This window comes from Nomascus leucogenys, unplaced genomic scaffold (genome assembly GCF_006542625.1).
Source record: "Nomascus leucogenys isolate Asia unplaced genomic scaffold, Asia_NLE_v1 000791F_90619_qpd_obj, whole genome shotgun sequence".
NCBI lineage: Eukaryota > Metazoa > Chordata > Mammalia > Primates > Hylobatidae > Nomascus > Nomascus leucogenys.
In genome coordinates, this window is record NW_022097883.1 from 22,425 (window position 1) to 50,233 (window position 27,809).

Below are 27,809 nucleotides of genomic sequence, written 5' to 3' on the forward strand. Positions count from 1 at the left end.
CAAGCCCCCAGATCACATGATAGATGGTCATTGACTACTTAATGATCAATGGATTAAGCGTTTTAGGGCTACTTAAATCTCTTAGGCAGAGACTGCAGGTCAGCTTCTTGCACAAATCTCAAGAGTTTAAGAATCTCAAGTCAGGCTTGGGAGGCCAACACAGGTGGATCACTTGAGCCTAGGAATTTGAGACCAGCCTGGGCAACATGCTGAAACCCCACCTCTACTAAAAATACAGAAAAATACCCAGGGATGGTAGCACAGGCCTGTAGTCCCAACTTGGGCAGCTGAGGTGGGAGAATCACCTGAGGCCAGGAAGTCTAGGCTGCAGTGAGCCATGATGACGCCACTGCACTCCAGCCTGGGTGAGAGTGAGACCTTACCTCCAAAAAAAAAAAAAAGGAATCTTAAGTCACAAGTCTTGATTCCTAATCCTTGCTCTACTGATGACCTTGGTCCTTATCTATGTATTATGGGTAACAATAGTGGTATGATTTTTTTTTTTTTTTTTGAGATGGAGTCTCGCTCTGTCGCCCAGTGTGGAGTGCAGTGGCGTGATCTCGGCTCACTGCAAGCTCCGCCTCCTGGGTTCACACCATTCTCCTGCCTCAGCCTCCCTTGTAGCTTGGACTACAAGCACCTGCCACCACGCCTGGCTAATTTTTTTTTTGTATTTTTAGTAGAGATGGGGTTTCACCATGTTAGCCAGAATGGTCTTGATCTCCTGACCTCGTGATCCGCCCACCTTGGCCTCCCAAATTGGGATTACAGGCGTGAGCCATCGCTGTTAGGTAACATGGGGTACCTTAAAATGGTGCCGTACCTTAAGATGGGGCCGGTTCCGGATTCTTCTCCCCTCCTTGACCGGCACTGTCTGAACCCGCCAAAGGAGGGCCAATCAGAAAGAAGCATCTCCCGCCTTCCCTTGGGCCCGCCCCTAGCCCAATCCACGTAGGCCGAAGGGATATAAAACCCAGCACACCAGCAGCCCTCTCTCTCTTCTCTTCCTTCTCCTTGCGTGGTGCCGCTCGATACCTCCAATAAAGATCTCTTGACCGTGACCGGTGTAGTTTGGTCTCCGCCCGGCCCCTTTCATTGGTGCCGTGACTCAGATCGGGACTCCCCACCCCCTCGGTGGGACCCCGATCCCTTTCGGGCTCAGTCCAGACCCCGGCCGGTCTTCGCTCATTCTCCTGTTTGCCAAGCTGTTCGCCCAACACCGGCCTCGTCTCGGTAAGTCTTCCCCTCCAGGGTCTACCCTCTCTAGGCAGGCAAGAGACCCCTCGCCTCGCCTCAAGCCCCTAAGGCCACTGTAGACCCCAAATAGCAAACTGGCCCACATATCCCCTAGACAACCAAAGCAAATGACCCACTTACGGGTCTCTCGATCCTAACATTCTCCAGGATATCTGCAATTATTGTGAGCGAACAGGAAATGGGTAGAGATCCCATATACCCATGGCTTCTTTCTCCTACTGGATACACCTAACCTTTGTCTCCCTTGCAAACCACAGCAGCTCCTGTCTGCTCTTAAACGGCCAACCTCTCCCTCTGCCCCTGACTTCGACCCAGCCGACGAACCCCCCCATACCACCACCCTCCACCGCACCCTAAGGCCGCCACCCAACCAGAAGTCGCCCAGCCTCCTGCTGCCCCCCTCCACGCCCTCAACTGCCTATCCCATCAGCCCCGGCCTTCAGCCCCCCCGCCACTCGCTCAAAGTCACACACACCCCCTTTCCCCCCTTAGAGAGGTGGCAGGAGCTGAAGGTATTGTCCGAGTCCACGTCCCCTTTTCTATGGCCGACATATCACAAATAGAAAAACGCCTAGGCTCCTACACTTCCAATTCTGCTTTACATATCAAAGAATTCCAATACCTCATCCAAGCTTACAGCCTTACCTTTCATGCCAACAATACACCAACATAGATCCCGAAACCCCAGACGGTAGGCAACTCCTCATGTCCCATTTTTTGCTCAGAGTTTTCCTGATATCAAAGGTAAACTAAAAAAACTGGACAAAGGCCCCCTCACCCCTCAAACCAAGATCTTAGCGACGGCATTTAAGGTGTGTCACAATTGAGATGAGAAGGCAAAGAGGCAAAAGTACCAGTTACTGGCACAAGCCCTTCAAGCCTCCCCTCGATCACACGGCCATAAGTTGTCGTCTGCCCATCCATCCCAACGTCAGCCCCCACGGCCCTGTTTCAAATGCGGAAAGGAAGGGCACTGGGTCCGAGAGTGCCCAAATCCCAGGCCCCCCCAACCGGCCATGTCCTAAATGCCACCAATCTGGCCATTGGGGCATAGACTGCCCCGGCTCCCGGAGGGGGGCCAGGCCGGCCACCATCCCAACTCCCGATCTTCTAGGATTGGCCATTCAAGACTGACGGGGCCTTGGGACTTCCTTCCCATCACAAATCATCACCACGCAGGAGCCCAGGGTCTCTTTAACAGTGGATGGACGTACCATCACCTTTCTCCTAGACACCGGAGCTACTTTCTTGGTTTTAAGGGAATTTTGGGGTGCCACTTCCCTCTTTGGATCTCCCATAGTCGAGGTCAGAGGCCAAACCATACGTCCAAGAGCCACTCCTCCCCTCTCCTGCACTTTCTCCGGCCACATCTTTTCCCATCAATTCCTAGTCATGCCACAATGCCCACTCCCTTTGTTAAGAAGAGACATTCTCTCTAAATTTAAAACCTCCATCACCTTCAACCCAATCACCCTCCCACAATCTACCTCACTCATTGCCTTGGTGGTGAGTTCCATAGATCAAACTCCTGCTCCTACTCTGCCTTCGCTCCCAGCCAGCGTCAACCCCATAGTGTGGGACACCACCACCCCCTCATTAGCACTCTGTCCTCCCGTACAAATATTCCTTAAAAACCCACACCACTTCCCCAGCCAACCCCAATATCCTCTCCCCGTCTCCAGCCTGAAAGGATTACAACCAATTATTTTAGACCTCTTAAGAAAAGGGTTCCTCAGGCCAACCCATTCTCCATTTAACACCCCTATTCTAGCAGTAAAAAACCCAATGGTACATTCCGCCTCGTCCAAGACCTCAGCTCTTATCCTCTATTCCTCCTAGTGCCACACATTTCTCAGTCATAGATCTTAAAGATGCCTTTTTCACCATTCCCCTCTCCCCTCAGTCACAAGACCTGTTTGCCTTCACTTGGACTGACCCAGACACTAAACAGTCACAACAGCTCACGTGGACAGTGCTTCCCCAAGGATAGCCCCCATATCTTTGGTCAAACTCTTGCCTCAGACCTACAAAAATTACACTTTCCCCAGTCCACCCTCCTATAATACGTTAGTGACCTCCTCCTATGCAGTCCCTCTCTAACTGTCTCACAAACTGACACCACCTCTCTTCTCAACTTCCTTGCTGACCGAGGCTACCAAGTATCCCCCTAAAAGGTCCAGCTCTCCCTCACTCAAGTCACCTAGCTAGGAGTCCTCCTTGCCCATGACTCAAAGGCCATCACCCTAGACCGAAAGTGCTTCATTAGAAGTCTTCCCATCCCCAAAACCAAACAAGAGATACTCTCCTTCTTAGGACTAGCAGGCTACTTTACAACTTGGATCCCCAACCACTCTTTATTAGCAAAGCCCCTATATGATCTCTCCTGAGGTACCCCATCCGAGCCTGTAGAGGCCACAGTCAAGCAGCCCTTCCTGTCACTCCAACAGGCACTACTCAAAGCCCCAGCCCTACATCTTCCAGACTTACAACAACCTTTCATTCTATATGTACATGAGCACAATGGCTTGGCTCTTGGAGTCCTAGGTCAGATGCAAGGACCCACCTTTGCGGCAGCTGCATACCTATCCAAACAATTCTGAGAGCGAACTCGGCCCGCAGGGAACTGAGTTTTCTCCTTTCCCTCCTCACTCATCCGGCCTGGGTTTCCTCCCTTCTCTAGCTCAAAAAATCCTGGTACCAGGTAACCCATGGCCCTCGGCCTTACAGAGGCCCATCAGTTCTGTCGTTTTGGTGATGACTGGCTCGAAGGTTCTGACTCACAACACGGCCATCGGCTAATAGGGGACGCCCTGTTCAGCCAGCCACCGTATGCATATACCCCTTCCTCTCTCACCATGGGAGGCTCTGCATCCCTGCCGGCCGACTAGACCCCACCGTGCGAGGGTGGGCCCCCTGCCTTCGGGCCCTGGCTGCAGCCTACCTACTACTTCAAGAGTCAAAGAAATTAACGTTTAGGGCAGCTGTTGTCATTACCTCCCCCCATCAACTCAAGGAACTCCTGCTACAAACCCTTCCCCTTGCCACGTACTGTCTCTCCTAGTTTCCTTCCTGCACGATTCCTCTGTAACTTTCCAAACATGTGCACCCCTCAATCCCGCCACCCTCCTGCCTGTCTCTCCTTAAACACGAACCCACAAACCCCTCTAAAGCCAGGCACGCCCGTACCCCACAACCCTCTCAAAGTTCGCATTTCTAAAACGCCCTCCCTTCCTACTATTCCTAAGGCGTAAGCTGCCGCCCTCATGCCTGCTCCGAGCCCGCTCTTCTGGCTCTCCTCCTCTTACATCTTCTTCTACGGACCCTCCTCTGCCAACAGGCCCCCTTCACAACCCTACTACCTGTTCACCCTCAAAGAAACCTACAACGCTAACCGGAGGTCACACACCAATGTCATCAGTTACACCTGATGCTCCATCGACGCATCCTCAGTAAACCTTCCCCTCCCTAAACTCACCATAATAAATAGCGGTTAGGACTCTTATTTCCACATGTTCCACTTTGCCATTTGCTTTCCACACCAACAATCCCGCAGTGCCTGTAAAACTGAATGTCCCCAAAACTATGGGTGTCCCTGGACCAGCTGTGTTATGAATTAAATCACCAAAAAAAAAAAGACAGACAGACCCCATTCATATATTATGTCACCAAAACAATGCCTCATCTCAAGCAATTCACATCACTGACCCAGCCAATGCAATCTGGGCCAGGCAGCCACAGGGGGAATATACCCAAGCACTTACCCAGCACAAACTATAACCATCGCCCGTACCCTAAAAACTGACTCCCAACAGGTTCCAGCCGAAATTAACACACATATTTCTCAAGGAGAGACTGAACTACAATCCCAGCTACACCCACAGGCCGACACAACCTCCATACAGGCTTCCTGGCTTCTGTTCCTCAATCAAGGATTACTACTATTAAACACCTCTCAGGTCCCTACTTCCGATTGTTTCTTTGCAAACACCAACAAACCCCCTCTTGCTGCGGTTCCACTCTCTAGCTCCATAAACACAAGCAACTCCTCCCCGCCGACCACCGGCAACTCACATTGCTCTCCTTCTCTGAAGGCCTTCAAGCCTATCAGTTTAATCACCCTAAACCCAACTCTCCTGAGGACCGTCGGGAAAAAAAAGCAATCTTCCTACCTATCATGCTTGGAATCTCTCTAACAACCTCTCTCATAGGTATACAGCGTATCCCAATTTTCAGACCGCCATTGAGGAAATGGCTCAGTCTCTAGCTGCCCTCCAGCGACAAATCACATCTCTAGCTGGTGTCACCCTTCAAAACCGCCGCGCCACCGACCTACTCACAGCCGAAAAAGGCGGTACTTGCATCTTCTTACAGGAGAACTGTTGTTATTCCCAAGTAATCGAAACTAGCATTAAAACCTACATCAGATAAAACATAAACTAATGAATGCTAGCACTACTCTCTCCCTTTGGGAAACCCTCAAAACCCCCTCTTAGCTTGGCTCCTTCCCTTTTTAGGCCCCTAATGGGTATCCTCGCTTTCTGCGCACTACTCCCCTGCCTCATTAAGTTTCTCTTCCATATCTAACCAAACATTTAACCAGCTTCTCCTCAGAAACTACCAACTTTTAGCCACCAGCGAGGACGGGACAGATTCCACAGACGGGCTCACAACCTGCTACCCCAAGCCAGTCATGACAACCGCCAACCAAATCCACAAATTTCTCAACGATCTCCATGCCGACAGCTGGCTCATTGCCAACCCATCCCTGCCCCTCAACTGGCTCACGGCACTGGAGGATCTATACCTACAAGGAACATTACCCCATGCACAACCCTGACAGTTCTCCCTGTGCCCCCTCCCCACAGCGCCCCCACTCAGCAGGAAGCAGCCAGATGAACCACGATGCCCATTTTCCCCCATTTAAGAAAACAAAAAGGGAGGAATGTTAGGTAACATGGGGTACCTTAAAATGGTGCCGTACCTTAAGATGGGGCTGGTTCCGGGTTCTTCTCCCCTCCTTGACCAGGCACTGTCTGAACCCGCCAAAGGAGGGCCAATCAGAAAGAAGCATCTCCCAGGCCGGGCGCGGTGGCTCACGCTTGTAATCCCAGCACTTTGGGAGGCCGAGGCGGGCGGATCACGAGGTCAGGAGATCGAGACCACGGTGAAACCCCGTCTCTACTAAAAATACAAAAAATTAGCCGGCGTGGTGGCGGGCGCCTGTAGTCCCAGCTACTCAGAGAGGCTGAGGCAGGAGAATGGCGTGAACCCGGGAGGCGGAGAGCTTGCAGTGAGCCGAGATCGCGCCACTGCACTCCAGCCTGGGTGAAAGAGCGAGACTCCGTCTCAAAAAAAAAAAAAAAAAAAAAAAAAAAAAAAAGAAAGAAGCATCTCCCGCCTTCCCTTGGGCCTGCCCCTAGCCCAATCCACGTAGGCCCAAGGGATATAAAACCCAGCACACCAGCAGCCCTCTCTCTCTTCTCTTCCTTCTCCTTGCGTGGTGCCGCTCGATACCTCCAATAAAGATCTCTTGACCGCGACCGGTGTAGTTTGGTCTCCGCCCGGCCCCTTTCAATCGCACCCGGCCAATGATCTTTTTAACCATTTTTATTTTAGAGATGGGATCTTACTATGTTGCCCAGGCTGATCTTGAACTCCTGGGATCAAGAGATCCTCTTGCCATGGCCTTCTAAAGTGCTAGGATAACAGGTGTGAGCCACCACACCAGCTGATCTCTTATCACTGCTACCTCCCATCTAAGATGGCTAAGTGGTTGTATTCACAGCCTCTTTTGCCAGTTCTTTCCAGTTTGGAAGACAATGTTCAAGGAGAACCATTCATACCCTTCTCAAGATAGGAGAAGTGCCATCATGAACTACTGGGGCTACTCCCTCACCTAATCTGACCTGCAGAAGGCTTGGGGATTACCAGATTCTGCCCAGCAAGAAGCCCTGAATGATTTCAACGACACTAGCTTTGCGGCAGAGAAACTATGAGACTGAGTGGCCGGGCGCGGTGGCTCACGCCTGTAATCCCAGCACTTTGTGAGGCCGAGGCGGGAGGATCACGAGGTCAGGAGATCGAGACCATCCTGGCTAACATAGTGAAACCCCGTCTCTACTAAAAATACAAAAAATTAGCCGGGCGAGATGGCGGGCACCTGTAGTCCCAGCTACTCGGGAGGCTGACGCAGGAGAATGGCGTGAACCCCGGGGGGCGGAGCCTGCAGTGAGCCGAGACCGCGCCACTGCACTCCAGCCTGGACGACAGCGAGGCTCTGTCTCAAAAAAAAAAAAAAAAAAAAAGAAACTATGAGACAGAATTTAGTTTCCTCACTTCAGAAACGAGGACATTGGAAAAGATATCCTCCAAAAGCTCTTCCAGAGCAAACTGTCAGAATTTAGTGACTATTACTTTATCAGTATGATTTCCTAATGTGCTATGTACATTTTTTTTGTTTAATTACCTGTAAGTGGCCTGGCGCGATAGCTCATGCCTGTAATCACAGCACTTTGGGAGGCTGAGGTGGGTGGATCACCTAAGATCAGGAGTTAGAGACAAGGCTGGCCAATGTGAAACCCCAACTGTACTAAAAATAAAAAAAGCTGGGCATGGTGGCAGGCGCCTGTCATCCCAGCTACTCTGGAGGCTGAGGCAGGAGAATTGCTTGAACCTGGGAGGCAGAGGTTGCAGTGAGCCAAAATCGCACCATTGCACTCCAGCCTGGGCGACAAGAGTGAAACTCCTTTTCAAAAAAAAAAAAAAAAATTTACCTATAAGTAATTGCTTAATTACTTATAGGTAATTAAATTCTGGACATGCAAGAGTGTGCTTTTAGAATGAACCAACATTATGGCCAGGGGCAGTGGCTCATGCCTGTAATCCCAGCACTTTGGGAGGCCGAGGCGGGCGGATCACCTGAGGTGGGGAATTTGAGACCAGCCTGACCAACCTGGAGAAACCCCGTTTCTACTAAAAGTACAAAATTAGCCGGGTGTGGTGGCGCATGCCTGTAATCCCAGCTACTAGGGAGGCTAAGGTAGGAGAATCGCTTGAACCTGGGAGGCAGAGGTTGCGGTGAGCTGAGATCTCACCATTGCACTCCAGCCTGGGCAACAAGAGCGAAACTCCATCTCAAAAAAAAGAATGAACCAACATTTATTTTGTCATAAACGCATATCCAGGTCTCCACTGTACAAAACATTTTTCTAGGTGCTTCCATCTGGAAAATGTTACCCATTTGTCATACCAGCAATTTTACATGTAGTACATTTATTCTACTTTTTATTAATGAGGAAATTAGTGACAACTAAGACTATCTGGCTATAAGAGGCAGACTTGGGACTTCAGACTCTACTCAATGTATTTACCAAGATTCTTTTTTTTTTTTTTTTTTTTTTTTTTTGAGACAGAGTCTCACTGTCGCCAGGCTGGAGTGCAGTGGCGCGATCTTGGCTCACTGCAACCTCTGCCTCCTGGGTTTAAGTGATTCCCCTGCCTCAGCCTCCCAAGTAGGTGGGACTACAGACACCAACCACCACGCCTGGCTAATTTTTTGTATTTTTAGTAGAGATGGGGTTTCACCATGTTGGCCAGGATGGTCTCAATCTCCTGACCTTGTGATCCACCTGCCTTGGCCTCCCAAACGGGCATGGTGGCGCACGCCTGTAATCCCAGCTACTGGGGAGGCTGAGGCAGGAGAATCGCTGGAACCCAGGAGGCAGAGGTTGCAGTGAGCCAAGATTGCGCCACTGCCCTCCAGCCTGGGCAACAGAGCGAGACTCCGTCTCAAAAATAAAATAAAATAAAATAAAATAAAGTAAAATAAATAAAATAAAAAAATAAAATAAATTACCTCCCAGTATAAACACTAAAGACATTATAGTCATGGGCTCTGAGGACTAAGCCCTGATTTTTTTTCTTGCCCAAATTCCTATCTAAGAGGTCTGGGGAATCATGCCCTACAAACCATAAATTTTCATCAGATGAGTTTTATTTAACCCTATATATCATGACTTACTTTCCAGTCTGACTCTAGCATAACATTTTTTGTTTTTTGAGACAGTCTTATTCTGTCACCCAGGCTGGAGTACAGTGGTGCGATCTCGGCTCACTGCAGCCTTCACCTCCTGGGTTTAAATGATTCTCCCACCTCACCTCCCAAGTAGCTGGGACTATGGGCATGCGCCATTGCACCTGGCTAATTTTTGTATTTTTAGTAGAGAGGGGGTTTTGCCATGTTGGCCAGGCTGGTCTGGAACTCCTGGCCTCAGGTGATCCGCCCACCTCGGCCTTCCAAACTGCCGGAATTACAGGTGTGAGCCACCGTGCCCAGCCTTCTTTTTAGAAAGAAGGTCTGGCTCTGTTGCTCAGAGTACAGTGGCATGATCGTAGCCCACTGCAGCCTTAAACTCCTGGGCTCAGGTGATCATCCCGCCTCAGCCTCCTGAGTGGCTGGGACTACAGGCATGTGTCACTATGCCTGACTGCTATTTTTTTTTGGGAGACAGTGTAACTACCCAGTGGGTTCACCTTACCTGCTGCCTAGACAGAGGCGATTTATGAAGACAGGGGAATTGCAATAGGGAAAGAGTAATTCATGCAGAGCTGGCTCTGCGGGAGACCATTATATTATTACTCAATTAAGTTTGCCCAGCATTTGGGGATGAGAGTTTTTAAGGACAACTCGGTGGGTGGGGGGGAACCAGTGAGCCGGGAGTGCTAATTGGTCAGGTCAGAGATGAAATCATAGGGAGTGGAAGCTGTCTTCTTGCACTGAGTCAGTTCCTGGGTCGGGGGGGGTCACAAGATCAGATGAGCCAGTTTATCGATCTGGATGGTCCCAGCTGATCCATCAAGTGCAGGGTCTGCAAAATATCTCAAGCACTGATCTGAGGAGCAGTTTAGGGAGGGTCAAGATTTTATAATCTCCAGCTGCATGAATCCTAAACCATAATTTCTAATCTTGTGGCTAATTTCTTAGTCCTACAAAGGCAGCCTAGTCCCCAGGCAAGGAGGTTTGTTTTGGGAAAGGGCTGTTATCATCTTTGTTTTAAACTATAAACTATAAGTTTCTCCCGAAGTTAGTTCAGCCTCCGCCCAGGAATGAACAAGGACAGCTTGGAGGTTAGAAGCAAGATGGCGTCGGGTTAGCTCTCTTTCCACTGTCTCAGTCATAATTTTGCAAAGGCAGTATGTTGCCCAGGCTGGTCTCAAACTCCTGGCCTCAAGCGACCCTCCCACTTCCTCCTCCCAACGTGCTGGTATTATAGGCGTCAGCAACTGTGTCCAGCCCCCTCTTTAATTCTAAAAAAGGTCCACAGTGCTTGGTGAAGGGCTGTCATCATTCTAGAGACAACCCTGGGAGCCCGTGCCATCTGCACAAGTGACATGGTAGCTAGAATCTTAGTTTATTAAGCTGGGCAAGCTGAGTCACTCGTTTCTACTTTTCCCTCTCCTTTCTCTTCTCTAGACTTATTTCCCTTCTGCTACTTACCTACTGTGGCTTTTTCCTGTGCTAATCTAGCTTTCTTTCTCCCATATCTTAGTTGAGCATCTATATTCAAAAGCCTGCACTTCAGGCCAGGCGCGGTGGCTCAAGCTTGTAATCCCAGCACTTTGGGAAGCGAGGTGGGTGGATCACATGAGGCCAGGAGTTCAAGACGAGTCTGGCCAACATGGTGAAACCCCGTCTCTAATAAAAATACAAAAAATTAGCCGGGCATGTCGCGCACGCCCGTAATCTCAGATACTGGGGAGGCCGAGGCAGAAGAATCGCTTCAACCCGGGAGGCAGAGGTCACAGTGAGCTGAGATCGAGCCACTGCACCCCAGCCTGGGCGACAGGACGTCAGTGAGATGCCTCTGGCCAAATCCCACAGGAGTGGTTTCCCGGCCTGGCGCGTCCAGGCTCCGCCCCAGTCCTTCCCGGGTCTCCCATTGGCTCGGCCGCGGACTCCTGGGGCGCCCGACGCCTCCTACTGGCCGCCGCGGCGAGGTCCGGGAGCAGGGCACTGGCCAGTCCCAGCCGAGCTGAGGGGTGTCGGGGACGCAAGTGACTTCACAGAGCACAATGTCACAACCTTAAGTAACACCACACAACTTTTCCTGAAGTGGGGATAAGATAGGCTCGCTCTCTAGGCTGCAGGCCTTAAGCACCTGCCGCGGCATCTGATCGCGCGGATTCGAGTCCCCGCCGCCCCTGAGTCGTGGCGTGGCTTCCAGGTTAGTCAATTCCAGCGCACAACCTCCCAAGTCCAACTGTTTTAAATGAGGACAGTGCTGCATCTAGTCGGTGCCTGGCAAACGTGGGCTTTTTATTATTTTTATTTTTATATTTTTATATATTTTTTCTGAGATGGAGTTTCGCTCTTTTTGCCCAGGCTGGAGTGCAATGGCGCGATCTCGGCTCACTGCAACCTCCGCCTCCCAGGTTCAAGTGATTCTTCTGCTTCAGCCTCCGGAGTAGCTGGGATTACAGGCGCCCACCACCACGCTCAGCTAATTTTGTATTTTTGGTAGGGACGGGGTTTCACGATGTTGGCCAGACTGACCTGATCTCAGGTGATCCGCCAGCTTCGGCCTCCCAAAGTGCTGGGATTACAGGCGTGAGCCACCGCGCCGGGCCAAATGTGGGTTTTTTATAAGGCGTCCACTACATACGACAGAAAAATGTCTTATTTCCCCCTACCGCCCCCAGAGTCTAGCTAATCTAGCTTTAGGAGTGTCTGGTAAATCCCAGGCCTCTCCGACGGGGGCGGTTGGGGGAGGGGGGGTCTAGCTGTTAGACTGAATAACTTTCCAGGAAAAGTCGTTGTGAGGAAAAACAGAACTGAAAAGGAAAAGCTTCTACCCCTTAATCTTGCTCACTGGCATAGTCATCCCTGAAAATAATATCTAAAGTCATGGTTTATAGAGGGGTCACGTGCTTGAAGGTGATACCCATTGTTTAGGGAGAAAAAATCCAGGCTTTCTTTTTTATTTATTTGTTACTTTTTTAATAGACAGGGTCTCACAATGTGGCCCAGGCTGGAGTGCAGTAGCGCAATCATAGCCCACTGCAGTTTTGAATTCCTGCGCTCAAGCGATCCTCCTGCCCCAGCTTTGCTTCCCAAATAGCTGAGACTACAGGCCTGTGCCACCATGCCCGCCTAATTTTAATTTTGGGGGTTTTTTTGGTGGAGGTAGAATGTCACTGATGCCCAGGCTGGCCTCGAACTCCTGGCCTCAAGTGATTCTCCCACCTCGGCCTCCCAAAGCGCTGGTATTACAGGAGTGAACCAATGTGGCCATATCTCAAGGCTTTCATTTTTTAACATGTGGTGCTAATACTTTTAGGTGGGGTTTTCAACTCCTGGGTTTTTTGTGGACTTTTTCCTCAGTATACAGAAAAAGTTTAAAATCAATTCAGATAGGCAACAAAAGGCACAGTATCTTTTCTTTTGTTTTTTGAGAAGAAGTTTCACTCTTGTTGCCCAGGTTGGAGTGCAGTGGCACAATCTCAGCTCACTGCAACCTCCGCTTCCTGGGTTCAAGCCGTTCTCCTGCCTCAGCCTCCCGAGTAGCTGGGATCACAGGTGTGCACCAACACACCAGGCTAATTTTTGTATTTTTGGTAGAGATGGGGTTTCACCATGTTGGCCAGGCTGGTCTTGAACTCCTGACCTCAAGTGATCCACCTGCCTCGGCTTTCCAAAGTGCTGGAATTACAGGTGTGAGCCACCGTGCCTGGACTCAGCATGTAACCTTTTAAAATTATGCAAGAAAATAAAAAGAAAAAAAATTATGGGCCAGTCGTGGTGGCTCACGCCTGTAATCCTAGCACTTTGGGAGGCCGAGGCTGGCGGATCATCTGAGGTCAGGAGTTTGAGACCAGCCCGGCCAATATGGCGAAACCCCGGCTCTACCAAAAATACAAAAATTAGCTGGGTATGGTGGCCCATGCCTATAATCCCAGCTACTTTGAGGCTGAAGCAGGAGAATCGCTTGAACCTGGGAAGCGGAGGTGTGAGCCAATATCACGCCACTGCACTCCAGCCTGGGCGACAGAGCAAGACTCCGTCTCAAAAAAAAAAAAAAAAAAAAAAATGCAAGAAAGTACCATTTGGTCATTGGAAGAAATTCTTTCTTGTTGGAGACTGAAGAGATATACTTGTCATGAATGGATTGCAAACATAACCTTCAAGGCGGGAATGAAAATGGTACTCTATCTAAAAGTTGTGTTTTAAGTTATTTTTAAACCTTTTTTTTTAAAATGGTAATTCTTGAAGAAATAACGTAAAAGAGAAATTTGCTTTGTTTCCAAATTCGTCTGAAGTCTTCTTTAAATAATACAGTAGTATTTTCCTGCCTCTCTAGTATTCCATTTAGCTGGAACTATTAAGAATGACTTAATTCAATTATTTTATGGAATTCTAATGTGTAGCAATTGAGCTTTTACAGAGCTTGGAGTGTTCTGGTTCCTTTCTTTAAAAAGAAAATATTAAAGCTTGTAAAATTTCAGTATGTAGTATTTCAGTCACGTATTCATTACATAGTTCTTTTATTGGTTTGAAATACTGTGTGAATTCCCAGAATGCAATACCCATAATCAAATAAAATGCAAATGCATCCCAAAATAAAAATGGGATATTTTAAGACTACTCATTATTTTATTAGAGTGTCGATATTACTTGTCTCTATTAAAAACCTTAGATAATGGAACATGCAGTGTGTCTTGAAATTTTACAAAAATAGGCCGGGCGCGGTGGCTCAAGCCTGTAATCCCAGCACTTTGGGAGGCCGAGGCGGGCGGATCACGAGGTCAGGAGATCGAGACCATCCTGGCTAACAGGGTGAAACCCCGTCTCTACTAAAAATACAAAAAAAAAAATTAGCCGGGCGTGTTGGCGGGCGCCTGTAGTCCCAGCTACTCGGGAGGCTGAGGCAGGAGAATGGCGTGAACCCCGGGAGGCGGAGCTTGCAGTGAGCCGAGATCGTGCCACTGCACTCCAGCCTGGGGGACAGAGCAAGACTCCGTCTCAAAAAAAAAAAAAAAAAAAAAAAAAAAAAAGAAATTTTACAAAAATAAATATTTTCCTGGACTGGACACCTCTATTTTTAAAATTTTCCTTAATGATACGGTTGAAAACCAGTGGACTGTAAGGTCGAATAGTCCTACTGCGTCTCCTTGGCATCTATATGGGGAGGACAGAGGGAAACCTTGAATGGGCTCTATTTTGCATGTCACAAACATTGGGAAGCTTTTATTTATTTATTTTTATTTTTAGAGCCAAGATCTTGCTGTATCGTCCAGGCTGAAGTGCACTGGCACCATCATAGCTCACTGCATCCTTCACTCAGTGATCACTCAAGTGATCCTCTCACCTGAACCTCCTGAGTAGCTGAGACTACAGGCACGTGCCACCACGCCCACCTAATTTCTAAATTTTTGGTAGAGACTGCGTCTTGTTATGTTGCCCAGGCTGGTCTCAAACTCCTAGGCTCAAGCAATCCTCCCACCTCAGTCTCCGAAAGTGTTGGGATTACAGGCATGAGCCACTGTATCCAGCCTAGCTTTTTTTTTTTCAGACGGAGTCTCGTTCTGTCGCCGGGCTGGAGTGCAGTGGTGCAATCTCAGCTCACTGCAACCTCCACCTCCCAGGTTCGAGTGATTCTTCTGCCTCAGCCTCCTGAGTAGCTGGGACTACAGGTGCCCACCACCACACCCAGCTAATTTTTGTATTTTTAGTAGAGATGGGGTTTCACCATGTTGGCCGGGATGGTCTCCATCTCTTGACCTCCTGATCCACCCGCCTTGGCCTCCCAACGTGCTGGGATTACAGGCGTGAGCCACCGCGCCCAGCCAGCCTGGCTTGCAAAAATACTGACACCCAAGCCCCACCTGCCTGAGATTCGGATTTGCCCGGCGGCATCTGTACTTTAAAAGCTCCACAGGTGATTCTAATGTGCGACCAAAGTTGAGGATCTCTGGTCTAGGCAGAAATGTTGTTCCCTTTTTCCCCTTATGGGCTGAATAAAAATGTTTCTCTTTAATAAAGAAAATAAGTAGTTGTAAGTAATATCAACAAGGAAATAAATGATTTTCCCAATGGGAAAATCAAGAAACTATATAATGGAATTGTGTATCTGGAAATCTGAAAGAGCAAGGCAGGCAAAGTATAAAATTCTGCTTGCAAATGATCTAGCTAAGCACAAAGGTAAAGGTAAAGGGTATTTCCCTGGTCTCTGGTTTCCTTTTTTCTTTTTGAGACAGTCTTGCTCTGTCACCCAGGCTGGAGTGCAGTGGCGTGATCTCAGCTCACTGCAACCTCCACCTCCTAGGTTCAAGCAATTATTGTGCTTCAGCCTCCTGAGTAGCTGGGATTACAGGCATGCAGCACCACGCCAGGCTAATTTTTGTATTTTTTATAGAGACGGGGTTTTACCATGTTGGCCAGGCTGGTCTCGAACTCCTGGCCTCAAATGATCCGACCACCTCGGCCTCCCAAAGTTCTGGGATTACAGGTGTGAGCCACCATACCCAGCCTCTGGTTTCCTATTTAAAGGTGAAAAAGTATGCAATGGATTTTGATGGTTTGAAAAAAAAAAAAGAGTAGGGAAAAGTGTTATACTATTTCAGTAATTGCAAAATATTTTGACTTCAAGATATTTTGACTTCAACAGTCCCTTTGCTTCTATTGCTGTGTGTGGTTTATTACTTGTTAACATTATATTTAAATATTTTACTTTTTTGGTGGCATTAATACAGTTCTGTGGGGAGAAGGCTGACGTGAAAATGAAGTTTATAGATCCTCAGTGGATTTCATTTTTCTGGCCTATTCATGGGTCCATTAGCAGGAATAGTTAAGAAACTCCTGTATCAAAATTATATGTTACTTATACTTCACAATATATAAAACAGTTGGCTATATACTACCATTTCTGTGATAACCTGAATTTTATCATTAAAACTCTTGTAACTAAGGGCATCAGTGGCCCATCTGTAACAGCCGCTGCTGCGATGCCAGCTGCAGTGGGGGAAACGCAGCTGAGGCTCATGGCTCCACGGAGCCTACAGGGGCTGGCTACAGGCAGGAGCCCTGCCCCTACTGAGTTGGCAGGGCTGGAGTCCCACACTCCTGGGCACAGCTGCAGCCGCCCAGCTGTGGCTCCAGACCTGGGCATCCCTGCACTCTTCAGGGCTGGGGAAGCTCCCAGCGCCCACAGGCTCGGAAGTGCCTGCTCCCATTCCCTGGCCTCTTTCTGCTCCTGGCACCTGCTCTGTTGCACAGCAAAGTTGGGCCAAACCTAGGTGTTGTCGTGACCTGGCCAGGTTGAGCATGCTAGAGGTGGCACTGACACGCCAGCCCCCTGCCACCTCAGCCCCCTCTAAACTTTGGGCACCCATGTGCGTGGGAGGGAGGCCAGTCAGGCGGTTGATGAGGGTGGCTCGGTTCAGGCCTGCAGGCGCCCCTTGGCACAAGCAGCCTGGGCACCATGGAAGGCATGTTGATGGCAGGAGGCAGACAGGTTCCTGGGTAGAAAAGGGTGGGTTCCCAGTGAAATCCCACCTTCAAGCCAGGGAATGCCTGAAGCCTGGGGGTTGGTCTGGCAGTTCCTGGTGGAGTCCAGGGCTGGAGAACACCTGTGGTGTTTTCTGGGTTGCCCATGGACACCCATGGACCAAGCAGCATGCACTTCCTCCCTTCTGAGCCCATAAAAACCCCTGGACTCAGCAGACTGTCAGGACTACCAGCTGCGGGAAGGAGCTACCCGCTTTGAGTCTCCTTAAAAGGACCTGCCTGCAGGTCTCCTCTTGGGTGAGAGCTGGTCATCCGGACACTCACCAGGTCGACCTGCCTGTGGAAAGGAGCTACCTGCTTCAGGTCTCCTGAGAGCTGTTCTGTTGCTCAGTGAAGCTCCTCTCCGCCTTGCTCACCCTCCAGTTGTCTGCGTACCTCATTCTTCTCGGATGCAGGAAAAGAACTCGGGACCCACCAAATGGTGGACTGAAAGAGCTGTAACATAAGCAGGGCTGAAACACGCCCCCTGCTCACCACGTTGGGGGCGACGAGAAGGAGAGAAGAGCTGCAGCCCTTCTGGCAGCCCAGACCTCGGGGCTCCCTGAGCCAGGGCTGTGACACTGTTAACACCCTCTTTGGGGCTCTGCAGTTCCTGGCATCCCTGAGATTTCGGACGCCACTGCATTCCCCTTGTCCAGATGCTGGTGCCCGCAGCGGAAGCCGCTTTCGGTACCTCTGGTCCCGCTGCAGCCTCGCATGAAGCTGGTGCCTGTGCCAGCGCCTAGAGCTGTCCACCCCGCTGCAGCCAGTGCGCCTGGTTGTATGCAGTGGCCGGACCCCACGCTCGCTCACTCACACACCCGTCACTCCGTGCCTGGCTCACCCTCGGCAGGCACGAGATCCAGGCCGATACCACCCAGTGGAGCACAGCCTGCCAGGCCACATGGGTGGAATGAGCCCAGCAGGCACAAGCAAAACCCAAGCAGAGGAGCCACCGGCCAAGAGGTTTCTGGCTGGTGGCAAAGCAACACCCTAAGGATCCTGTGACATAACTAAAGTCACATCCTTTACGTAACATTTATTCTATATAGAATGTATCCACATACAATGACATCAGCTTTAAAACAATCCACTGTTACTTGTATAAAATCATCTATAAAATAGAGTGATACACAATACACCTCAGTGAATTAGGCTGATGGTCTAGGATTCAGAAAATGTGATCATTCTATTTCCTATTTTTTGCTACCATTTAACTGGGTTGTCTTAGGTTCTTTTTTTTTTTGAGATGAGTCTCGCTCTGTCACCCAGCCTGGAGTGCAGTAGCGTGATCTTGGCTCACTGCAATCTCCGCCTCCTGAGTTCAAGCAATTCTCCTGTCTCAGCCCCCAGAGTAGCTGGGATTACAGGTGCCCACCACCATGCTTGGCTAATTTTTGTATTTTTAGTAGAGAAGGGGTTTCACTATATTGCCCAGGCTGGTCTCCAACTCTTGACCTAAAGTGATCCACCCACCTTGGCCTCCCAAAGTGCTGGGATTACAGTTGTGAGCCACCACGCCTGACCCTTAGTTTTTTTACTGTTCCATGCCTCAATTTATTTACCTTTCATGTGGGATAACTGTCCTATTACGCTGGGCGCGGTGGCTCACGCTTGTAATCCCAGCACTTTGGGAGGCCGAGGCGGGCGGATCACAAGGTCAGGAGATCGAGACCACGGTGAAACCCCGTCTCTCCTAAAAATACAAAAAATTAGCCGGGCGTGGTGGCGGGCGCCTGTAGTCCCAGCTACTTGGAGAGGCTGAGGCAGGAGAATGGCGTGAACCCGGGAGGCGGAGCTTGCAGTGAGCCGAGATTGCGCCACTGCACTCCAGCCTGGGCGACAGAGCGAGACTCTGTCTCAAAAAAAACAAACAAACAAAAAACTGTCCTATTTCATAGATATGTAAAGAATAACATAAAAATTATTAAACACTTTGCGAATATAAAATGCTATATAAATGATACCTAGTAATACTGATACACTCATATAAAATAACATAAAACTTTCTGTTTATAATCTAAAGTTTGGTCCTCCTGTACCTATTATTCTATTATTATCACCCTTCCCAGTTAAATACAGTTTTTTTTTTTTTTGATGGAGTCTCCCTCTGTCACCCAGGCTGGAGTGCAGTGGCGCGATCTCGGCTCACTGCAACCTCCACCTCCCGGGTTCAAGCAATTCTCCCGCCTCAGCCTCCCGAGTAGCTGGGATTACAGGCACCCACCATCATGCCCAGCTATTTTTTTGTATTTTTACTAGAGATGGGGTTTCACCATGTTGGCCAGGATGGTCTCGAACTCCTGGCCTTAAGTGATCCACCCGCCTCGGCCTCCCAAAGTGCTGGGATTACAGGCATGAGCCACCGTGCCCGGCCAGTTAAACACATCTTATCCTACACTGCTTTTAGTGATTTTCCATACTTATTAATTTTAGGACTAAAAAAAAGTTTTAAAAACTAATATGAGTGGAAATTTCAATATACCTTGGCATGACTTGGCAAAATAACTTTAATGAATTGAGTTCTGAGCTCATAAATAATTGAAGCACCAAACTTCTTTCTTTTTTTTTTTTTTTTTTTTTTTTTTTTTGAGACAGGGTCTCGCTGTCACCCAGGCTGGAGTGCAGTGGCGCGATCTCGGCTCACTGCAGGCTCCGCCCCCGGGGTTCATGCCATTCTCCTGCCTCAGCCTCCCGAGTAGCTGGGACTACAGGCGCCTGCCACCTCGCCCGGCTAATTTTTTGTATTTTTAGTAGAGACGGGGTTTCACTGTGTTAGCCAGGATGGTCTCGATCTCCTGACCTTGTGATCCACCCGCCTCGGCCTCCTAAAGTGCTGGGATTACAGGCGTGAGCCACCGCGCCCGGCCGCACCAAACTTCTTTCATCCATTAGGCAGTATTTAGCCGTACAGAAAACAGTAACTATGCTTATTTTGATTGCATTACTGAAAATATAATATTGAAAAATTTGTTCCTAAATTTTAAAAAGTCTTAAGATCTGATACCCATAGAAGGAGCATCATGTGCTAAGGATGTGATTTGCTTCACTAAGAGACCATATGGTTACCTGCTTATAAGCACGGTGAGTAACAGGAGTAACGAGATGAGGCTGCAAGGCTCAAAGGGAATTCAGGACGTTGTCTAATTCCATGGTTTTCAACATTGTGCACCTGAGTTCTGCAGAGGTGTCTGGGGAAAGGTTTGTTGGAGGCTTTAACCACAGCAGCTCTGATCTTAGAGTTTAAACTGCACATCTAGTCCATTTTGTTTCTTCCAGACACTAGGCATGACTGCAGTGGTGCTTTCTTTTTGTAATGCTTCATCCTATACCCAGACACTCTTGAGGGTAATGGAGTTAGAAGGGCATTCAGAAGCTGATAAATGGCATTCCTGCAAGAGCAAACTTTGGTCTAACCAAGTCTCGATATTAAAAAAAAAAATCCTTGGCATAAATAAAGCTTATTTAAACAGATTATACCCCTATGTAACATTTGCCCACATGTAAAAACCAAAGAATTCAATTTTCTCAAATCATCAATAGACAGTTTCACTCTAGAAAAGAACTGGTCTCTAACGTCTTAAATATATATGCTCTAACTGGAGTCATTATTTACAACTTACAAACATGTCTTAAATGTTCTTCTATGATGTTAAAATGATACAACAGATTCTCTGTCTAGTTTGGTGAACTTGATCGTTGTTTTGTGGGGATAGTTTGATGCTTGTTATAAACAATTATGAGAAAGCATTATTTCTGAAAAGGCAATTACAAGTGCTGGTGGCACTGTGTTCAGTGAATGTTGGATATTCATGCTGATGTATGTAAAGTTTGCATGCAGAAGATTATAGCATAAAAGGACATTTAGATCATAGACTAAAGTGCATTAGAGTATACACATGCAAGCACTACTTCATTTATATGAATAAAGTTCAAATCAGCCATTTTTCCTACTGGCTCCAACAACTAAAAAATCACGTTTTAATTTCAAAAGGTGTCAGTATTACTCGGGTAAGACTAGACAATGACAAGCATTTCCTTCCTCATTCAGATACACTTTAATTGTTAAGAATCCTGATTTAGGCCGGGCGCGGTGGCTCACGTCTGTAATCCCAGCATTTGGGGGGCTGAGGCGGGCAGATCACGAGGTCAGGAGTTCGAGACCAGCCTGGCCAACATAGCGAAACCCTGTCTCTATTAAAAATACAAAAATTAGCCAGGCATGGTGGCACATGCCTGTAGTCCCGGCTACTCAGGAGGCTGAGGCAGGAGAATCGCTTGAACCCGGGAGGCAGAGGTTGTGGTGAGCCGAGATCACGCCACTGCACTCCAGCTTGGGCAACAGAGTGAGACTCCGTCTCAAAAAAACCAGAATCCTGATTTAGGAACAGCCATGTTGGGAGAACAGAGAACTCAGTGCACATCATCCAGTCTTGAAGCAACTGGAAATGTGCCATCAGGGGAATCTTGAAAAAGTCTCAATTAAGTACCATGAAACAAATGGTTATTCATCTATTTTTAAATTTTTTAAAAGAAAGTAACCAATTTAGCCTAGAAATTGATATCAAGGACAATAATTAATGAAAGAAAAGAGAAAATAATAACATTAAAAAGTATCATTTTGAGGTATGTCATAGCATTTTAAAATGGCATTTAAAAATACAGCAAAATTAGCCGGGCGCGGTGGCTCACGCCTGTAATCCCAGCACTTTGGGAGGCCGAGGTGGGCGGATCACGAGGTCAGGAGATCGGGACCATCCTGGCTAACACGGTGAAACCCCGTCTCTATTAAAAATACAAAAAATTAGCCGGGAGTGGTGGCGGGCGCCTGCAGTCCCAGCTACTCGGGAGGCTGAGGCAGGAGAATGGTGTGAATCTGGGAGGCAGAGCTTGCAGTGAGCTGAGACCGCGCCACTGCACTCCAGCCTGGACGACAGAGCGAGACTCCGTCTCAAAAAAATACAGTAAAATAGATGGAGCCTCTCCATATACAATGAAATTCTATCAGGCTTCACTGTGATAACTTGCAGAAGAGACCTTTATGAAGCTCAGTTCTTTACTTTGGATATTTAGATTTTACCTTTAGAACTAAAACAATGCTTCTCTAATTTAGCTGTAATTTTGGAATGTTTCATAATTTATGCAGGGGAGAATTTTTTTGTTTTGTTTTGTTTTGAGACGGAGTTTCACTCTTGTTGCCCAGACTGGAGTGCAATGGCGCGATCTCGGCCCACCGCAACCTCTGCCTCCTGGGTTCAAGCAATTCTCCTGCCTCACCCTTCCAAGTAGCTGGGATTACAGGCATGCAACACCAAGCCCGGCTAATTTTGCATTTTTAATAGAGACGGGGTTTCTCCATGTTGGTCAGGCTGGTATCAAACTCCCGACCTCAGGTGATCCACCCGCCTCAGTCTCCCAAAGTGCTGGGATTACAGGCGTGAGCCACCGCACCCAGCCCAAAGGGGAGAAGTTTAAACTTTGTATACTAGGAGAAAAGTTTGTTTTGAAAATATTATATAAACAAGAGAAGCAAAAATGTTCAACGTATTTAAGCGAATAATTTGTTCAAATAGTTTTATACTTTAAATTTACATATAAATAACTTGACATAAAAACATACCAATAGGTACTGTAGGGATATTACTTAGCACTATTTGAAAATCTCTAGATCAAGGTATTGTATGTTGTTGAAAATGATTCAAGTCCTCCTTTCATACTTTCTGATTGGCTTATTTTTATAATTACTGCCAACTGGTGAGGTTTGACTTCTATTCTTTGTCATTTCAGGAGACATACACGGAGAGAAGGTTGAAAGAGGATTGTTTAAAATCAGACCCTGTCCAATCATCAGTTTTATCTCTCAGACTTTCTGACCTTAATTTCCTCATTTGTAAATCGGAGATAGTATCCACCTCACTGATTGAGAAAATACGTGACAGAGTACTTTATAAATAATATAGCACTACATAAACATTAGAAATCACATATATGGTAAGAACCTCCTAGTTTGTTTTCCTTTTTTTTGAGACGGAGTTTCGCTCTTGTTGCCCAGGCTGGAGTGCAATGGTGTGATCTCAGCTCACTGCAACCTCTGCCTCCCAGGTTCAAGTGATTCTCCTGCCTCAGCCTCCCAGGTAGCTGGGATTATAGGCACCTACCACCATGCCCGGCTAATTTTGTATTTTTTAGTAGAGACGAGGTTTCACCATGTTGGCCAGGCTGGTTTCAAACTCCTGACCTTGTGATCCGCTTGCCTTGGCCTCCCAAAGTATTGGGATTATAGGCATCAGCCACCGCGCCCAGTCTGTTTTCCTTTAGAGAGATGGATAACCATATTGACAGATCATCTTCACAAACTGCCTTGACTTTTAGGCAACATTAGTTTCCTGCTTTAAGAAAATATCTGTATATAATCTTTGGTCAGCCTCTACTTTTTTTTTTTTTTTTTTTTTAACAATACTGAGAGTAATTTTTAACCTAATGATACAAATTTCAAATATGAATGATTTCAAACATTTTAGTCTTCTTCCATAATCCTTAAACGTTCAGGATATCAGAGTAATGACAGGTTGTTTCAGATCTCAAATTAATAGAAAGACTAATTTGTTTAGTCAGGTGGGTTGCCAGATCCTTAAATGTGCTCTTAACTGGTTCCCTGTGAAATTAAACATTGGTAGTGTACGTGTTTTTGAAACACCTTGAAATTGTCTTACATAAAGTTTGGTTGTGGTGAATTTATTTAAAGTATTTTCTTTGAAAAAAGTTTGCTAAGTAGATCCTCCAATATTAAAAGAAAAAGCGTATCTCTGTAATAAAGTAAGAGGACTGTAATGAAAGTAAGAGGATAATTGTTCATCCATCATGCCAACTTCAAGCTAGTTCTTTCTTTCCAGTGCAGCAACACATTTTAGGGCAACAAAGTTCAGAATGGACACAATGGCCTGTTCAGAAAGCATGCAAGTTATATCAGATCATTTCTTTAAAGTCAGTGTGATAAATTTGTTAACTAGACTCTGACCACAGAAAGAGAGAGATACAGGAAGTCAATGTAAATTGCAGACATGCCAGCTCTGTTGGTTCACATTACAGCTACCTAATGTTGGGCTTAATTTCTTTTTCTTCTTCTTCTTCACTATCATCAACCTGCTGGATGACCAGATCAGCAGACCCATCTTCTACAATCTCCACATAGGATCTATTCTCATCTTCACTCAAGTGCCATCTGGAATCCTTATCTCCATCTGATGGGGACATAAGATGTTGTTCAGCTTCCAAGTCAATGGGGAGGCTGTCTATGCCAAATTCTGCAAGACACTCATTACACAGTCTGTAGCGCCTGGTTCCCTCCTGAACCACTTGCCCTGTTAGATCTGTCACATGACGTTTACATTTTCTGCAGATGAGTTTACATGCCTGGTGAATCTGTGTAGAGATTTAAATAGTGATAAAAGTGATTTTTCAAAAGCAGGACAGTTTGATATTTTAGGTACCAGTTCATAAACTTAAGATGTTCAAAGCCATGCATTAAACTCAAATTAACATCTATTATTAGAAAAAGATCAAGGCTTTTAGTGGTAAATTGATGTCACAGAAATATTAAACATCAGTTTTCTCTAAATAGTGGCTATCATGTTTTTTATTATTAATATGACATAATAATTTCACCCATCCCTTAATCCAATAGCATTTGGTATCTGAGGTAACTTCCTATGATAATAATAATTGCAAACACTATGTTCCATGTACTTATTTATTTACTTATTTTTATTATTTATTTATTTATTTATTTTTGAGACAGAGTCTCACTCTGTTGCCCAGGCTGGAGTGCAATGGTGCGATCTCAGTTCACTGCAACCTCCGCCTCCGGGGTTCATGCAATTCTCCTGCCTCAGCCTCCTGAGTAGCTGGTATTACACGCACGCGCCACCACGCCCAGCTAATTTTTGTATTTTTAGTAGAGACGGGGTTTCACCATGTTGGTCAGGCTGGTCTCAAACTCCTGACCTCGTCATCTGTCTGCCTCAGCCGCCAAAGTGCTGGGATTACAGGTGTGAGGCACCGCGCCCAGCATACTTTTTATTTTTAAAATAGGGTCTCGCTCTGTCACCCAGGCTGGGGTGTAGTGGTGACTATGGCTCACTGCGGCCTCAGCCTCCCAGGCTCAAGCAATCCTCCCATCCCAACCCACTGAGGAGCTGGGACTACAGGTGCATGCCACCACACCTGGCTAATTAAAAAAAATGTTTTTGTAGAGAAAGGGTCTCACTATGTTTTCCAGGCTGCATATATCTTAATTTGAGGTGGGGGCAGGGGGTGGAATCTCTCTTGTTTTGTGTATTAATTTTTTATTTTACTAGAGAAAGAAAAATATTGTATAAATTTAAATTTATCAATATTTTAGATACAAGGAGAACTTGCCATTTTTATTAATAAAAGATCTGGTGGAAAGAGGACCACAGGGATTGGAAGGCTTGGGGTTCTAGTTATTTACTATCTTCGTCACTTACCATGTATCTTGGAGCAAGTGATTTAAAACATTATATAAACCTGCTTTAGGGTGACAGTTAAAATATTTAACTGGTAAGATATGGGCACCACCCAGACAGATGAGAAGCCTGACTAATTCTACTGGACACTCGTCATAAACAACTACTATGGTGCTGCTTCTACATATCAGCCTAGTATTATCTTTGCTTGCTTCCTATGGCTAATGGAACTATCACTCACAGGGTTAACGTGAGGACCAAATGAGTTAACGTGTGAAATGCTTTGGTAAACAGTTGTAGCTGAGGAATAATTATGTATTATAATTAGTAATAAACAACTTTGTTCAATAGCTGTCAGAACAGTAGATTATGGGTTCTAATCTAAAAACTATAAAAATTAATCGTATAATGTTGAATCAATGTTTATGGAATATTCATTTAAATAAAGTCAGGACAGTATAGAAGTAGGGCACCAAATGCAGTAAAAAAGTCCAAGAAGCTGGGCATGGTGGCTCACACCTGTAATCCCAGCACTTTGGGAGGCTGAGGTGGGTGGATCACTTGAGGTCAGGAGTTTGAGATCAGCCTGGCCAACATGGTAAAACTCCATTTTTACTAAAAAAATATACAAAACTTAGCTGGGCATGGTGGCACACGCCTGTAATCCCAGCTATGCGGGAGGCTGAGGCAGGAGAATCACTTGAGCCCAGGAGGCAGAGGTTGCAGTGAGCTGAGATTGTGCCACTGCACTCCAGCTTAGATGACAGAGTGAGCCTCCATTTCAAAAAAAAAAAAAAAAAAAAAAAAAAAAAAAATCCAAGAAAGCTAATATAGTCTGGTAAAATATGTAGGAAAATGTATGGAATTACCACTAGTACAGTTATTATCCTGTGCGTAACTGTTGACATATTAATCAGTAAACATTAAAAGTACATGATTTGAATGAATTCTGACTTCTCCTGAGATAGTAATATTATGTGTATTAGGTTGGGCATAGTAGCTCACATCTGTAATCCCAGCACTTTGGGAAGTAAAGGTGGGTGGATCACTTGAGGCCAGGAGTTCAAGATCAGCCTGGCCAACATGGTGAAACCCCATCTCTACCACACACAAAAAAAAAATTAGCCAGATACATGCTTGTAATCCCAGCTACTCGGGAGGCCAAGGCAGGAGAATCACTTGACCCCAGCAGGTGGAGGTTGTGGTGAGCTGAGATCGTGCCACTGCACTCCAGCCTGGATGACAGAGCGAGACTCTGTCTCAAAAAACAAACAAACAAACAAAACTATGGGTATCAAATGTGGTATTGTTTTTGTTACAAGCTCTCATACAGATTCATGTCCATCCCTCCAAAATACGTATCTTCTAACTCTATCCACTGAAATAGTGTAAAAGAAATGACACCTCCATAACAATGACTGCCCAGACTTTGGGCTCTAATTTCACTTTCCACTAAAGGAAATGGATTGAGAAATGGCTGATTCCAGCTCTGTGGTAGGGAAAGTACAAAGTGAATCTAGGCCTCCTTTGGAGGTAGAGAACAAGGACACTTTCAAAATTTAATGGAGTTGTGACAAAAGGAGACAAGAGCCAGCATCAAGGTAGAGACTGTTCACTGGATAAAACTAAAAATTGAGTGTCAAAAAGAGTAATAATTGTGGATCCAAACATAATAAACCAATACAATTCCTCAAATTCCTGAGACCATATGATATCTAGAAATGTAAGACCAGCAGGCGTTGTGGCTCACGCCTGTAATCCCAGTACTTTGGGAGGCCGAGGTGGATGGATCACTCGAGGTCAGGAATTCAAGACCAGCCGGGCCAACATGGTGAACCCCCATCTCTACTAAAAATACAAAAACTAGGTGGGCACCTGTAGTCCCAGCTACTCGGGAGGCTGAGTCAGGAGAACTGCTTGAACCTGGGAGGCAGAGGTTGCAGTGGGGCAAGATCACACCATTACACTCCAGCCTGGGCAACAGAGCGAGACTCTGTCTCAAAAAAAAAAAAGAAAGCAGGTGTAGTGGAGACCTCCTTTGGTTGGACAGCTGCAACTAGACTGAGATCCTACCAGACAAGGATTCAGTAATCACTGGTAGATGCTGAGTATCTACAGTGGTGATTCTGACCTAGACACTTAAAGCATTTATACAGTTTGTATTATCTTTGGCTCTGAACAGACCAGTATATAAAAACATATTAGACTAAGTGAATTAAAATGGAAATATAAAACTGTTTACCATCAAAAGAATATACCCCACTTCAAGGTCTCAAAGGAGAATAAAAATCAATATACATAATTATGCTTTAGGTGCAAAGTAAAAACACTAAGTTGGAAGAATTTTAAATATGGTAGAGTTATGTGAAAATATTTCCCTCAGCAAATGAGATGATCCTAAAGCCCATAAATGTACATTTTTTTTTTTTTAGACAGGGTCTCGCTCTGTCATCCAGGCTGGAGTGCAGTGGCACAATCTCAGCTCACTGTAACCTCCACTTCCTGGGTTCTGGCAATTCTTGTGC

The 27,809-nt window shown here is 46.7% G+C and overlaps 1 protein-coding gene across 4 annotated transcripts in view; it reads right to left on the bottom strand.

Moving 5' to 3' along the window:
- Positions 1 to 22,979: 22,979 nt before the first annotated feature.
- The window catches only part of LOC100594770 (zinc finger and BTB domain-containing protein 8A), a 41,995-nt gene continuing 37,165 nt past the window's right edge, over positions 22,980 to 27,809 (bottom strand). For 3 of the 4 annotated variants that reach the window (XM_003276374.4, XM_030809141.1, XM_030809142.1), the window contains exon 4: positions 22,980 to 24,220. In XM_003276374.4, coding sequence (XP_003276422.1) covers positions 23,888 to 24,220 — 333 coding nt within the window. In that variant the 3' untranslated portion in view covers positions 22,980 to 23,887. The remainder of the gene's footprint in view (positions 24,221 to 27,809) is intronic. The other variant, XM_030809144.1, reaches the window with a different exon arrangement.